At 35.9% G+C, this 16636-nt stretch overlaps 1 protein-coding gene across 1 annotated transcript; it reads left to right on the top strand.

Moving 5' to 3' along the window:
- Nucleotides 1-5140: 5140 nt before the first annotated feature.
- On the top strand, nucleotides 5141-9601 carry LOC131956120 (uncharacterized). Its single transcript, XM_059320544.1, has 5 exons — nucleotides 5141-5147; nucleotides 5337-5444; nucleotides 7210-7368; nucleotides 8048-8138; nucleotides 9507-9601. The coding sequence occupies exons 1-5, from the start codon at nucleotides 5141-5143 to the stop codon at nucleotides 9526-9528; spliced, it is 387 nt and encodes a 128-aa protein (XP_059176527.1). The 3' UTR covers nucleotides 9529-9601.
- Nucleotides 9602-16636: the final 7035 nt, after the last annotated feature.

Here is a 16636-nt window from a genome sequence, read left to right as displayed (position 1 = left end):
GAAAGTAAAGGCGGCTGGTCATAATGTTGACCACGTTATCCCTTCCAATGCTGAAGTCAGAGAACTATATAAACTCTCCTTTGCTTGTTTGAATAAGGAGCTTCATATTTACTTTCAGTACTGACTATCAATAAGGCGTATACGTAGCGTTTATATCTTTCTCGACCATTGCGATAATCTAAGATGGAATAGAGTCTAGTCACTTACTCAAAACACTCATTTGCCAATGAAGAAGAATTCATCTTTTTTACACGCTTTTATTTAGTTCGCAACGTCTGTTTGTTTGTTTGTTTATTTGTTTGTGGGCTTGTGGTAAATCTTGTAACTCAATTTTGACCCACTTCTAATGCAGCAATTTCGTTAAAATTTCCAGATACGTTCCACTTCGATGACAATACAAGTCTATCTATTTTTTTAATTTAATTAGATGTTTAATTAGTCATTAACAATTAATTAAACGGTTGCGAAATTAAGGGGAAATACCTAAATCAAATCACTCGATAGACTATTCAATAACAAATGGGGAGATATAAATTAACTGATATTAACTAGCAAGACCCGATCACCCTAAAAGTCTGGTGAGCTGTGGTTCACAAGCATGTTTACATTCGTAGAACCGGTCGATCTAATGGATGCTATTAGGGGCAGAATATTAAATTTTTAAACGATTTGAAACTAACAGAAGGTAACATGATTTAGAACTTGTTGCCATCTGTAGAATATGGTCATCATATTGGTTGCTAAATTATGTAAAAGATCTCATGAGCGACCAAAGTTTTAATAAAAGAAAGCAAACTAGTTTTATTTTATTTTCAGTGAATTTAAAAGCTTGTTGCTATAAAGGTTTGTTTATATTGTTTTATTTTTACTACGATGTATGAAGTGTATGGTGTGGTCAGCGCTATGTTCAGCCACCTTTACTTCCACTTACATGAGTCAGGTACCCATTACAGCTGGGTAGACTCAGGGACGCCTTGCAGACACGCAAGTCCCAGACCCTAACTCGTAACTTCCGGTACAGCAGTAGCGTGCTCTAGCACTCGGCATAGCCGCAACATAACCTTATACTAACCCTTGTCAATTTGTTTTTCAGTTTACGATGTTTTGGGTACATTTTGTCTTTAATGTAAATCGATTGCACTGGATTAATGTGTTTAATGTGTTTGCTTAGGGTGTAATTTGACAGGTGATGGTAGTGTGTGTGCGTAGGTGAGTGTTTGTGAGTTTATGTTTGTGTGTGTCTGTATGTGTGTAAGGTCTTAGGTGTGTTTGAATAGAATAAATAAAAACGAACGAGCCGACCCGCGGCATATCAATGCCGTTATTTAGTTGTTTTATTTTCTACTATCAGTAATTCATAATTTGTGAATTCGACATTACCAATGCTTCATCTGAAAATATTTGCTTTAAAACATTATCAGTAGGTCGTTAAGAACGATACTACCCCCACCCTCCTTTCCCCCAACCCCTACCCCCACCCTCTTTTCCCCCAACCCCTACCATACACTCCCCCCCCCCCCCGTGAAAGCAGCCTCATCTTAGTTGCCTCCCCTAAGTTTAAAATTGTTTCAAACTAAATTATCTGCCCCTAATAGCCGTCACTAACCCCGGCTCTACGAATGTAAACATTTAGCGTGAACCACAGCTCACCAGACCATGTAGGGGTGGGGTGGTAGAGAGCGCGCTTACAGCTTGTTTTCTAGCGTCTCCCAGAAGAGAATTATATATATAGATTGTGTTTTTTTTTTTGTAGAATATTTTACAGTCTGCGTGTCTGTGACGATAAAAGGAAAATCAGTGTGGTCAAACTACGCGACAGGTAAGGCAATCTAAGAACAGGTAACAGGTAGAACTCTTTTAGTAGGTAAATAGAGAAGAATCTAAGAACATTTTGAGTTGTTTTAGTGGGTAAATAAAGGAGAATCTAAGATCAGGTAGAACTTTTTAAGCAGGTAAATAAAAGAGAATATAGCAGCAGACAGAGCTGTTTTAGTATGTTAATAAACTAGCATCTAAGAAACAGATACAATTTTCATAAGTTCAGAAACAAGAACATACAATTTTCAGAAGTTCAGAAACACATACGAACAGATAAAATTTTCAAAAGTTTAGAAACATAGAAACATACAATTTTCAGAAGTTCAGAAACACATAGAATTACTAAAACTGTTCCAGAATGTATCACTATGCAAGACACATATAGCAAATAATGTAGAATGTATATGTTCCATTTAGCCCCACATATAAAGGGTCAGTTCTATGGCCATCCGACCTGTTTTCTCAGCGTAAGTCAAGTACCCCCAATAGGGCAGGATGGACTTTTATATATTTTTTTTTCAAATAAACGATCATATCTATCTGTAATATTAGTAATAAAACAGGTAGTGTTAGTTACCTCACAAGAAAGCTATAAATACTAAGGAAGTTTCGACCCAAGGTCTTCGTCAGATCACAACCGTGTGGTTACAGATTAGACAGAAAAGACAAACAGTAACACAATTTTCGACTTAGCTCGACAGTGAAAACACGTCTAGCCTAAATGCCGCGATATCCAAAACAAAAGACGCGTGAGATAGGACCCTTGGACACCGTATAGGGGTGGGGTTGGGGGCGTTGAGTACGGGAAGGAGGGGTCAGATGAAAGATACCTGTTCGTTTAAACCACACGGTGCCCGTGTGCCAAATTTAAGTGTAAGTCGCGTATCCGTGTTTAGGCGGTTTTTAAAATTATGTATTCATGTACCTGTATATTCATAATGAAATGTAAACACAAATGTTGACACCGTGTTCAGAGGCGTAGCGATGGGGCGGGGGGGGGGGGGGCAGGGGGAACATATGTCCCCGGGCGCCGACCTTAGGGGACGCGAAAATGAGTTGTAAAAACAAATTAAAATGTCAATTTAGCTGCAAAAGTTGAGTTGGGGGGGGGGGTGCAAATCGAAAAATTGAGGGGGTTGTAAATAGAAAATTTGCTCCCGATGGGGGTGCCAAATTAAAAGTTTGTCCCCGGGCGCCGGGAAGGGTCGCTAAGCCTCTAATCCTGTTTATCTAGAGTCCCTAATTTGTCTATCTGTGAAACAAAGACACCCCTATTGAATTTGATATTTGTTTTATCTCTGTGTTTCTGCGATACCAAATCAAACTGTATATTTTTGCGCAGACGATGAAGTCAATGGTCTTGTCGTCCGGATGGATGATTTTGAGAGGATGGCCGATATCATGTACAGGGAGACGAACCAAATCTTTTCTACTGGGCTCTCCTGGAGGAGTATAAATATAGACCAACAGTCCGTTAGAACATCCTTCGTCTATGATTGCCCAGAAGGAAGAGCGTTGTACCACGAAGTTTGCGGTAAATGTTTTGATAACACTTTCTAATTTCTGCGATAAATGTATTGATACCACTTTCTGATTTCTGCGACAAATATATTGATAACACTTTCTAATTTCTGCGATAAATGTATTGTTAACCTTTTCTTATTTCTGCGATAAATGTATTGATAACTTTTCTTATTTCTGTGATAAATGTATTGTTAACCTTTTCTTATTTCTGCCATAAATGTATTGAAAACACTTTCTAATTTCTGCGATAAATGTGTTGATAACACTTTCTAATTTCAGCGATAAATGTGTTGAAAACACTTTCTAATTTCTGCGATAAATGTATTGTTACCACTTTCTGATTTCTGCCACAAATATATTGATAACACTTTCTAATTTCTGCGATAAATGTATTGTTAACCTTTTCTTATTTCTGCGATAAATGTATTGATAACTTTTCTTATTTCTGTGATAAATGTATTGTTAACCTTTTCTTATTTCTGCCATAAATGTATTGAAAACACTTTCTAATTTCTGCGATAAATGTGTTGATAACACTTTCTAATTTCAGCGATAAATGTGTTGAAAACACTTTCTAATTTCTGCGATAAATGTATTGTTACCACTTTCTGATTTCTGCCACAAATATATTGATAACACTTTCTAATTTCTGCGATAAATGTATTGTTAACCTTTTCTTATTTCTGCGATAAATGTATTGATAACCTTTTCTTATTTCTGCTTTAAATGTATTGTTAACCTTTTCTTATTTCTGCGATAAATGTATTGATAACTTTTTCTTATTTCTGCGATAAATGTATTGTTAACCTTTTCTTATTTCTGCGATAAATGTATTGATAACCTTTCTTATTTCTGCGATAAATGTATTGATCTGACTCTAATTTCTGTAATAAGTCTTATTAATTTCTGCATAAATCTATTGAGACGGCATTTTAATGTCTGTCGTAAATTTAATGATAAAGACTAATTTCTGTAGTAAATATTTTGATAAGACTTTATATAATTTTTGTGGAAAATGGGATAATATCACTAATTTCTGCTGTAAGAGTTATTTCTGCATTTAAATATCTTGATAAAACTTTCTAATACCTGTTGAAAATGTCTTGATGCGATTTTTATGTTCTGCAGTAAACGAAATGATTATATTTATTTCTGCCGTAAATATAGTAGTAAGACTCATTTCTGCATTAAATGTAATAATAAGAAACGTGTCTTCGGCTAATGTTTGTCTTGATAAGTCTAAAGTAAAAGGGAAAGTAAAAGCGGCTGGGCAATTCCTTCATGTGCCAGAACAGGTGAACTCAATCTTTTCCACGGACCATGTGGTATTATATTATACGAGCCGACCCGCGGCATATCATACGCCGCAATTTAGTTGTTTTTTCTACTTTTCAGTAATTCATAATTTGTGAATTCGACAGTACCAACGCTGTCACAGAAAATATATATTTAAAACACTATAAGTAGCTCGTTAAGGACGATAACCCCCCCCCCCCCCCCCTCCTTCCACCCCCACCCCCCTCCGTTAAAGTAAACTCCACTTCGTTACCCCCCCATCCCCCTACTTTTAAAATCGTTTCAAACTAAATTATCTGCCCCTAATAGCCGTCACTAAACCCAGCTCCACGAATGTAAAAATTTAGCGTGAACCACAGCTCATCAGACCATGTAGGGTTGGGTTGGTATGGTTCGCGCTTACAGCTTGTTTTCTAGCGTCTCCCAGAAGAGAATTATATATATAGATAGATAAGCGATCTAAATGACAAGTCTACGTCAACGCTTAATTATATAAGGAAAAATGACAAGTTCTACGTCAATTATATCTTATTTAAGCGAATTAAAATGACAACTACAACAATTCTTATTTTACCTAAACGAATTAAAATGTAAAGATCTACGTTAATTCTTATTTTACATAAACGAATTAAAATGACGACTCTACGTCAATTCTTGTATTATGAAAACGAATTTAAAACGACACATTCTATTTTTAGTTATCTGTGAACGTGGCACATTCTGGAACAATGGAGTATGCAAGCCCTGCCCAAGGGGGTACTACCAGAGCGAGTACGGTAAAGTGTGTTGTGAAACCTGCCCGGAAGGTAAGATGTTCCAGCATGTAGATTTTTACAGTAGTGGCTCCGTAGTTTTGCTAAGGCGCCTTAGAAATCAATGAGAAACAAGTTGATAAAAGCAATATATTTCCCGTGTACCAGCCCCACCCCTGCCTCCCCCCACTCTCACTTTACACATCTGACGGAGCCAAACGACAGGCGATACCTGTCCTAGTGCGCATCATGTGTGTCGCAGGGGCAGAGGCGTAGCGACCCTTCCCGGCGCCTGGGGACAAACTTTTCAATTTGCACCCCCCTCCCCTCAAACGTTCAATTTGCACCTAAACAGGTATTTTAATTTGTTTTTCCAATCCATTATGTACCCCCGCCCCCCCCCCCCCTCGCTACGCCTCAGGGGGCCACTGAGGTATAATCAGGGTTGTTAATCTCATGGCCCAGAAAGCTCCACTCCTTGATTTTAGAGTTACCTCTTCTGTGTATTTATTTATATCAGTGGTTCTTAACCTTGATTTTAGAGTTACCTCTTCTGTGTATTTATTTATATCAGTGGTTCTTAACCTTTTTGGCGTTACCGAACTCCACTAGATTCATATGCGCATTCACCGAATCCTTATTGCTAGTTCTATCGTCAGTACTGACAAAATCATATCTTGAATAACATGGAACGCGTGTAATCCTGACCACCACCGAACCGCTGTGACTGACTCACCGAACCCCTACGATTCTATTGAACCCCGGTTAAGAACCATTTATTTAGATCAGGGGTCTCCAAACTTTTCAGTCCGAGGGCCGCATTAACTATCAAATTTCAGTTGGGGGGCCAGATTCTTCCAGGCATGTCTTTGATTTTTCTGGGCAAAGTTCCTCAGCCATCATCAACAAACGTTTTTTCCGTGGACAAAAAGATTTCCGCGGGCCGGATGAGAGGACTTCGCGGGCCGCATCCGGCCCGCGGGCCGTAGTTTGGAGACCCCGTTTGGAGACCCCGTTCAGTTTGTATCACTGTTAGGGATAAGGTTACACTTGTACTTACATTTAGTGTCAGTATATGTGTGAAATAAAACAAAAAGTTAAGTTTTAGATTGAGGTCAGAATAGTTGATCGCAGTTAACAATTTAATTAATACACGTCGCTATTCATTGAAGTACTCAAAAGAAATTTCAATTTATGTTGTCTAATATATGTGTTACATAAGGAGAGGACGTCATGGTCAAGTAGAAGAAAGTTCGAGTACTAACCGGAATGTCTCGAGTTCGGATCTCGTTCCGAAATCGAGCACTATAGGAAGTCCGTAAATCCACACAGCTCTGATAAGTACCTGACTCACGTTGGGGAAAGTAACGGTGGCTGGATTTAGTAATGACCAGAGGCGTAGCAAAGGGGGGGGGGGGGGGGCGCGGGTGCGGACCGCACCGGTTGACACCATTTAGGGGGTGACACCAAGGCAAAAAATAGCAAAATATATAGAGAAAAATAATAATTCCACTTAATTAAGTGATTAATTCGAGTGTTAAATAGTCTTTTAAGAGGTGCAAATCGAAAGTTTAAGGGGGGGGGGGGGGTTCAAATCAGAAATTGAAAGTTTGCTACGCCTCTGGGGGTGACACCGTTAAGTTTCGCACCTGGTGACACCCGACCTCGCTACGCCACTGGTAATGACCATAACATACTTTATATGCCATGATCTTTAAACACCAACTCTAATTCATCTGTCCGTTGGATCATTAGACCTTAATCGGGAGCTGTACTTTTTGTAGGTGTCATATAAACTCTAAACTCTATGAGCTTACAGGTAACAGCACTGTCGGATATGGTTCGCGTTCGAGTACCGACTGTGTACCTGATCCCAAGGAGTTGTACCCCCTTCATCTGGGGTATTGGGACGACGAGAAGGAAGAGAAGGCTAACGTCGATGTGATCCGATGCGAAGATGTAAAGGAGAAGGAAAACCGTACGTGGCGAGTCTGTGGTGGACGTTGGTACTTTTAAAAAAAAAAACATGTTTGGGTTTTAATTGTGATAGGGTTGCACTTGAGATAGTTAAAATTTCGTGGTAATTTTAAGAAACGATCCACATGCTAGTTTTTATCCCTATGTCAAAACTGTATGTGTAGATCAGAACAAAATGTATAGATCACAACAACATATGTAAATCACACACATATGTTTAGATTACAACAAAATGTGTAGATCACAAAAAAATATGTGTAGATCACACAAAAATAATGTGTATATCACAACAAAACAGTATGGAGAGAATCGGCGTTAGCCATTCATTTTTGAAAGTTTTAAATATCCCCGATCTGTTGATATCATGGTAATGGAAAATGTGCTACGGATATTTGGTTTTAAAATATATTATTGAAAAATGGAAACATTCGGTTTAATACACATATACTTGGATGTAACAAATACAATGCACATTCACTATGAAGAAACATAAATAAATAAATAAATAAATATATATATATATATATATATATATATATATATATATATATATATATATATATATATATATATATATATATATATATATATATATATATATATAAATATTGACACAACAAACATATGATTCTGATGGAAGTTTTTTCCTTGTTAGTACATCATTTTTTAATACATTTCAGAACCTATAGGAGCACTCAACGTAATAGTTTTTTTAGTGATGCTGTTGATACTGGGAGGGATGTGTTTCTTTTGCTTCAACCGTTTCTTTGGGTAAAAATTATTTAACATATCAAATTTGTTTATGTACTGTATTTGCTATACTCGTTTCTTTGGGTAAAATTTATTTAACATATCAAATGTGTTTATGTACTATATTTGCTACACTCGTTTGTTTGGGTAAAAATTATTTAACATATGAAATTGTTTTATATGCTATATTTCCTAAACTCCTTTCTCTATGAAAACGGTTTTTTTTAAACATATCTAATTTTTTTATGTACTAGTTTTTCTACACTCGTTGCATAAGGAAAACTTTTTAACATATCAATTTGGTTTATGTTCTCCATAAGCTACATTCAGTGCTATATGTTTAGTATCAAATTTGCGCATCTTTCTCACTGTAAATATATATGTTAATATAGGCAATATTTTGGGTCTACTGACCACGGTCTAGCACATGCATCTACACATATGCATCTATATATGCAAATATGTCAATTTGCACGGCGCGGCCTTGCGGTAGAGCGCTAGACTGCTAACCCGAAACCGAATCCGTGTGCACGTCAATAGAACTTCCCTGAGTCCACACAACTCTGATGGATACTTAATTCACTTACCACGCTATACCATCATATGTCCAGGTCACATAATTAGTTGAACTCTACTTCACTTACCCCATGGACTGTCAGTTCCTACACGAACTTAGACATTATAATTTATGTTGGGATTTGTAGGATTGTATAGATCCTATCCTGCTTATTGCTTTCTATGATGCTGGGTGTTTTCTCTCCATTCAAGTTGGCATGGGTTGGAATATAGACTACCTCTATGTGCTACTTTATTTGTAGAAGAATTCGGCACCTTAGACTATTGCAGTCAACACACATACAACTCACAGTGCAATACCACTTAGAGGAATAGATTAATATAAAAGTAAAGTTTCCCTTTCAAACCTGATGGTCTATGGGGCAAGTGAAGTAGAATTCACGTGTTTCTGTGACCTCGGCATATGAAGAGATAGTGTGGTCAGCTCTATGCCCAGCCGCCTTACTTTCCCTCGCGTGAGTTAGGTACCCATCAGAGTTGACTTGAACCCGGATTCGAACTCGAGACTTACTGGTTAGCAGTCCAGCTCTCTACCGCTAGACCACTCCATCCCATAGATTAGTATAATGTATAAATAAACGATGAGTTATATTACAAGTGGCCTACATAAAAGTATAATGTATAAAGAAACAAGTAAGATCACAGGAATATAAAAATATATAATGTAAAATGAAACTATGAGTATCCATAATCAAACTGTCGACAACAAAATGTCAGAAGTAATGTAGGTTACTGCCCAAAAGTTTTAAATTGGCATGTGTTAAACAGTCGTTTGTAATTATCGTTTACATTTTCTTTTTTTTTTCTTAACAGACAAGGGTGCATTCGGTTTTAAAAAATTAAAACCAGAAAAATCTCTTGGACAGCGTTGGAAATTTGATCTCAAGTTTAATAGCCGGATCACTCATTCAAAATTTGAAACATAATGTTTATAAAATGTTATTGAAAACAAAAATTGAATATTTGTTTGTTTTGTGTTTAACGAACATTTTGTTTTAGTGTTTTAGTGTAGTGATTTGCTAATATTGCCAATATTACTATTGTTAAAAAAATTTTTAAGTACCATCGTGTAAGCAATCTCAAGAAGGCAAATAGTTTGTTTGTTATTTTTTATATTTTAAAAATAGCGGCTGTATTTTAAAAATAAGTGCATTAAACTGAATGACGCAATTCCTGTTTAATAATAACTGTATTGAGAGCAGTGTTGAGCTGAGCTAAATTTTAACGGGTATTAACTTTGTATTTCAAAACAGGCATTTTGATATATGCAGGTGTTTTTATTCTGACGATCGAATGAGAGCTATACTGTGCTTCACACAGAGGCGTAGCGACCCTTACCGACGACCGGGGACAAACTTTTCGATTTGCACCCCCCCCCCTCAAGATCTCATTTGCACTCCCCCCCTCTCAAATTTTCGATTTGCACCCCCCTCAAACTTTTAATTTATTTTTCCCACCCATTTTGTCGCCCCCTAAGGTCGGCGCCCGGGGACATATGCCCCCCCCCCCCGCCCCCCCCCCCCTCGCTACGCTACTGGCTTCACATCAAACGTTCGCATACAAACGGCAGAGGGTAGGGGCACTGGGCCACGGTGTTCCAGCTTTCTGCATCGAGGGTCATCACACGACAGCAATCATCAACGTCTGAGCCGTTGGGTACACCTTTATAAAATATTGAGTAGTTTGTGAAAGACGTGCTGTCCTCCATCCACACAAACGTTCCTTCAGCGGCGCGATCGTTACACCCAATCCAGAGTTCGCTGCTTGGCGCTAATGAACCGATAAGTCTAACTTTTTCTAATGTTTTAGCGCTTGCGAGAAATCCTCCGCTTGTCGTGCAGGTCGATTCAGCTTCTGGGTAAGATAGCGCCGTGGAGAAGACTTTAAGACAAGCCATGATGGCGTTGAGAGTCACTGGTTGAAAGCCGTCAGATGTGTTGCAGCTAGTGCGCTTGAGGTACAGATTGCCTTCAGTGGTCGATGTGGGAATTCCCGCAGTGCTCATGTAGGATCCCGGTGTGCAAAGTTTGGTCGACTTGTTGTACATGACAGCCAAGCATGGCGGGTGTTTTGTTAAGCACGCGTTGATGCATGACAGACGTGACCTGTCGGACCAGCTTGTGCCTGGTCGGACAGGACTCAGGGTTGTATCCTGGTTTGTGTACAGGTTGTAAGATGACTGGTCCGAAGTACTTGCTGGTTCTGTTACCACAACATCTGTTCATTAGAGAAAAATATAGCATACACGCACATTGTAAAAATACTAAATTACATAATTTAAGAAAAATCTATACATTAAAATGTAGGGTTATTCTTATTCTTCTTCTTCGTTCTTAATTTTTAGTGTTGGGAGGGATCGAGCCTTATATGCCAGAGGGTTTGAACTCGAGACTTTTTTCGAATCTATCACCCATGAGCTTTTGCCGACTTGACCATGCTTCCATCACAATTAAGGATCACGTGTCAACTGGTTATGTGCCATTGAGGCCGATTTCAGCCTGCTTTTCTTTTTGGATTTGCTTCCATAGCCTTTGTCCAACCAAGAACAATCTACAAGGCAGCAGTTGTTTGATTTTGGATTTGTCTCTCCCAGAAGAGTGGCTGTCCCCAGCTAACGAGCCTCATCTGCCCGAGGGTTCGAACTCGGGACTTTTCGGTTTAGCAACCATGAACTTTACCGACTCGACTACGCCGACCCCTTATGTGTCATTGAAAGTCTTGAACCTTAAAATTTTAGTCACGATAATTTTTAGGCTTGTACCCATTGTGTTACAATACAAGTAAGGGCAGATTGATAAACAATACACCAAAGCTAATTATATAGATGTTATTTTATCTGAACTATACTCTATTTTATAGTTAGGTATTTGCTGCAAGCTTAACTCTTCTTGCGAGTCCCAAAATTTTAGTTAATAAATGTAATACATCCTATCCTAAATATTATTTTTAACAAAAGTCCGTATCTTTAAGTTCTCCATATATTATTAAAGATGGTGATATAGCCTTGAAAAATATGTGACTAGCAGAGAGGAAGAGAGATAAGTGCTCACACGTACTTTCATATTTTTACAAGACAATAAACTGATAAAAATGTGGTACTTACATACAAAGATAGCGGAAAAAGACACAGGCAGCAACATTTTGATGAAGATACTTCTACTAACTTGACTGCAACATCTTTCTGTTTAATCAGACTTGTGTCCCTTTACTTTAGCCATAGAACCCGTCTCCGTACCAATAGCAAACCATTGTCCCGCATATTTAAACAACTGTGACCTTCGGGACAAATAGTCGTGAAAACAACAGAAACAAAATCGGCGTTTGAACACAAGAACTAGTTTTTAATTAAACATTGGGCACTTTAAAAACCTACAGAAAGAGTTGTGTGAGATGAACATTTATAAAAATAAATAACAAAACAGCGACTGTTACTTTAGGTCTTGCTGTTTATTGTTAGTGTCGTGTGAGATGACGTCCTTTGTATTACGTTTATATATTGTGGTTATGCCCCTTGAGTGTGTTGGGTCGGTGCAGTTGCTGCTAACACTAGATACCAGCGTGAGTAACTACAGCATAGATTGATGAAATTTCATATATAAGTATTTTATTAAAATAGTAAATCCGTATACACTTTTAAGCGATTTCCGATAACCGGAAGTGATACTTTTTCTAGTTTGAACTATTCAAAAGCCTATAACTTGAGTACTATTTCAGATAGATAAATGAAATTTCATATGTAAGTAATTCTCTACCTTCTATCAAATTTTGAGTAATTTCCGGTGATCGGAAGTAGTAATTTACGCTATTTCCGATTTCTCAAAAAACTAATGTAAATTTATAAAGTACTAATAATATTGCGCACTATTATGCTCATTTTATTTGGCATTCACTTGGTGTGCAATTCTTTTTTCTACAAGATTTTATTTTATTTTATAAAGTTTAAGTATTTAAAATGGATTAAAAATCATGTCTATATCTCGAATTCCCATCCCCTGTCGTTTTATATAAGAATATTCGAGAAAATTTATGGGAGATCACTCCCGTTTCATTAGTAGAAATAAACGTCAATCTCGATACGAAACTTGTTTCAAAGATATCATTATAAAACAAGAATTTCTCTATACTTCATATATACGAGAAAGTAAAAAGATTTAAATTTTTAATTTTTATATGAAGTAGCATACGTTTATTGGCCGAACTTTATTTAGTGTGATAATTTATTGTAACCTACTTAAGCATTATGTTGGTGTTTCAGAGTACGTTAGTAATTCACATTTTGAACTACATCCCAGTCATATATATATATATATATATATATATATATATATATATATATATATATATATATTATATATATATGTATATATATATATATCATATTGTATGTATATATGTATATATATATATAGTTTTGTATATAACGGCTTACATAAAAAGCACCCTCCCCTCCTTCTCCTTCCCACTACAAATGATGTAAAGTTGACTGAGCCAAAAATAACGTGTTGTATTCGGAAATTAACGTTGTCTGAAACCTCTCATTAATCTTTTAACGTCCCATTACAAGTCAACGATTTTCAATGGCATTGTTCTCTAGGATGCTGTTGGTTTTTTTTTTTAACAAATTAAAAGTAAGTCAAAGCCTGGGTGGGTTAAATTGATTTCTTTCCCTTGATGGACATCAAGTCTTTACTTGGTACTTTTTTAGTCCCCTATAATTAATATAAAGATTATATATATATATATATATATATATATATATATATATATATATATATATATATATATATATATATATTTATAATTAATATATATATATATATATATAATTAATATAAAGATTATATATATATATATATATATATATATGTATATATATATATATATATATATATATATATATATATATATATATATTTATAATTAATATATATATTTATAATTAATATATATATTTATAATTAATATAAAGATTATATTTATATATATATATATATATATATATATATATATATATATATATATATTATATATTATATATTATATATATATATATGCATATATCCTCTTATCTGATATAACTCGCGTATTTTGTTTTCTTTCATAACATGTGTACTTTAGTAATATTCACTGGAAAATAGTATGCTGTTAATATAAAACATGCCAGTAAAGTTCAGTTTGAATATTGACATTAAAATGCTTACTTTTAATACACTACAACAACCAAAAAAATGCAAACAAGGATTTTTGTTTAATTTTTATTTTATTAAGAGTTTAATTGGTTTGAAGTTCAATTCGTGTATTGTAACTCATTAATCAACATAATTTATGTATGAGCCTAAAATGTTTACATAAACAAAACAAAACAAATTTAAAAAAAAAATCGCACCAGCCTTGACTGACCAAATAATATTCTGACAATTAATATTGGCTACATTTTCTGTTCACAAACAAACAACATTTCAAAATCGCATCCCATGTCGTTGACCCAGCTGTCTGAATCAGATGTAAATACCATGCAGCAATCCTCATCACCGTTGTTGTTGTTTGGCTCACCCGCACGAAATATGTCCGTGTGATTCAGGTCCACCCACGACCCGTCCTCCACCCACACAAATGTCCCCTCCACCCCCCTATCGTTGCACCCCACCCAAATACTACCGCCAGGCGCTAAAGAACTAATCAGCCTGACTTTATCTCTTGTGTCCGCGGTTGCTAAAAAACCGTTACTTGAAATACACGTAGATTCTGCTATTGTATACGACGCGTTAGTGAATACCAAGTAAAGACAGAGAGTAGTGTGGTTGTATGTGACAATTTTAAACCCAGCTGATGTATCGCAGTGAACGTGTTTTACGTAGAGGTTCCCTTCAACTGAAGATGCGGGAATTTCCGCTGAGCTGGCGTAGGCGCCCGGTGTGCAAAGACGTGTGGATTTGTTGTAGATGAAGGCGTGGCAGGGTGGGTGTTGGACGAGGCAGGTGCTGGTACACAAGGGGAGGGAACGGTCGGTCCAGCCGTTGCCCATCGTTATGACGGGGAGGGATGGGTCCTGTTTGTCGTGCAGATGGTAGATGGATTCGTTGAAAGGAGTAGCCGTCGCCGACATCGAGAAGGCTGGTGATGGAAATACATAAATTTAAAGATGCGGCTGTTTTTATACATCAAATGGAATATTAATTTAATTAAAGACTTTGTTGCTTAAATGTAGACTAGGTTGACTATTAATTATGTACGGATTTAGAATGTATGCGGAGTGGCATAGGTGTAGAGCTCTAGACTGCTACCCCGACAGCCTCGTGTTCGAATCCGTATTCAAGTCAGAAAAGCGTCTACCATGGTATGCTGAGGTGACAGAAAATTTCGAACTTTATTTTGCTGCCCTATAGAGCGTAATATTCGAGGAGGGGATCTTTACTTTACTAATAATGCTATGTCAATATTTTAAGATGAAATATTTATGTTCAGCTTGCTAATTTTTTTTTTTAAAATCGACAATATTCTTTTAATCATTCATAATGAACTACTATACATAAATGATATTAAATAATGTCTGCGTAATTAATGTCAAATTATGCATTTAAACAAGGATTTAAAAGATGGCACTTTAAACATAAGGTATAAATTAGCAAGTCCAAACAAGCATGTGCTAGAATATTAATCTTAAATAGCTCATATATATATATATATATATATATATATATATATATATATATATATATATATATATATATATATATATATATATATATATATATATATATACGCTATAGCAAAATTATAATCAGAATATACTTACTCAATGCCACATAAAGACCAGCAACGCGAAAAATAGAAATACGAATCTCCATTAGAATTTTGCAATTGTAGTCTTCGTCGGTGAATCTCTTTATAATCATTGGGTTATTATTTTATAGTTTTCATTTATAAAAGAATTACCTCAATATTCCATGTGTTAATACTTATCTTCATAATAAAAATTATCGCTGATGCAATGTTGCAAACAAATCTTGTCAATGAATAATGTTAGTGAAAATATATTATCACTTATCTGTGACTAAGAAATAAACGTTATTGTATTGTAATCATCTGCCTGTAGTAATAACATTTGTTTAAAATAGTGTCAATCTGGGAAGTAATTACGACTAATGACTAACTCAACAATAAATCATGTTTTATGTTATCCAATTCAGAAATTCTTGTCAAATTGTTAATGTCAGATTAAACTTATGTCACTTCAGTTTTAACTGTAAAGTTTCAGTATTCACATGTGTAGCTAATACCTGTTTGAGTATTCACATCTCTAGCTAACTGTTTGAGTATTCACTTCTGTAGCTAATACCTGTTTGAGTATTCACATCTCGACCTAACTGTTTGAGTATTCACATCTGAAGCTAACTAACTGTTTGAGTATTCACATCTGAAGCTAACTAACTGTTTGAGTATTCACATCTGTAGCTAACTACCTTGAGTAATCACATCGGGTATGTATAGCCAACTACTGTAATGCTACTAGACATCATAGTGACAGACGTAGGTCAATGCTTTACAAAACCCCGATCTTTACACAAGAAGTAAAATTACGGATAAATTATAAATCACTAACTCCGGGGCCCGACCGTCATAATAAAACTAGACCCGAGATAGATCAATACTCAAAGTAAAATGAGTTGATAAGTAATGTAGTTATTCCGATAGATCCCTGCTGGTTCTTTAGTTAAAATAATTTAAAAGTTAAGGTAAAACTAACAGGAACAATACGTCTGCTAACTTGAATGTGCATTGTTCGCTCTGCATATTTAATGTATGAACACAGAGCACTACGTTTCGATTATAGAGTGCTTTTTGTTTAATACAAGTCTTATTCGGAAATTCAAGCGGTTCAGTTTCTACATTACATTTGTTTGTATATTGTGTAGTTGATTGCATGCACTAAAATGTGAGTT

Source organism: Physella acuta, unplaced genomic scaffold (assembly GCF_028476545.2).
Source record: "Physella acuta isolate Inbredline_101_S28 unplaced genomic scaffold, ASM2847654v3 ptg001129l, whole genome shotgun sequence".
In the NCBI taxonomy this organism is placed as follows: Eukaryota; Metazoa; Mollusca; class Gastropoda; family Physidae; genus Physella; species Physella acuta.
Note: the sequence above shows the minus strand (reverse complement) of the source record. Positions and strands in the feature narration are given on the sequence as shown.

Bases quoted from the DNA above. Each gene is read 5' to 3' on its own strand.
- LOC131956120 (XM_059320544.1), top strand. The intron at 5,445-7,209 runs GTAAGATGTTCC...ATGAGCTTACAG, and splicing joins TTGTGAAACCTGCCCGGAAG to GTAACAGCACTGTCGGATAT. The intron at 8,139-9,506 runs GTAAAAATTATT...TTTTCTTAACAG, and splicing joins TGCTTCAACCGTTTCTTTGG to ACAAGGGTGCATTCGGTTTT.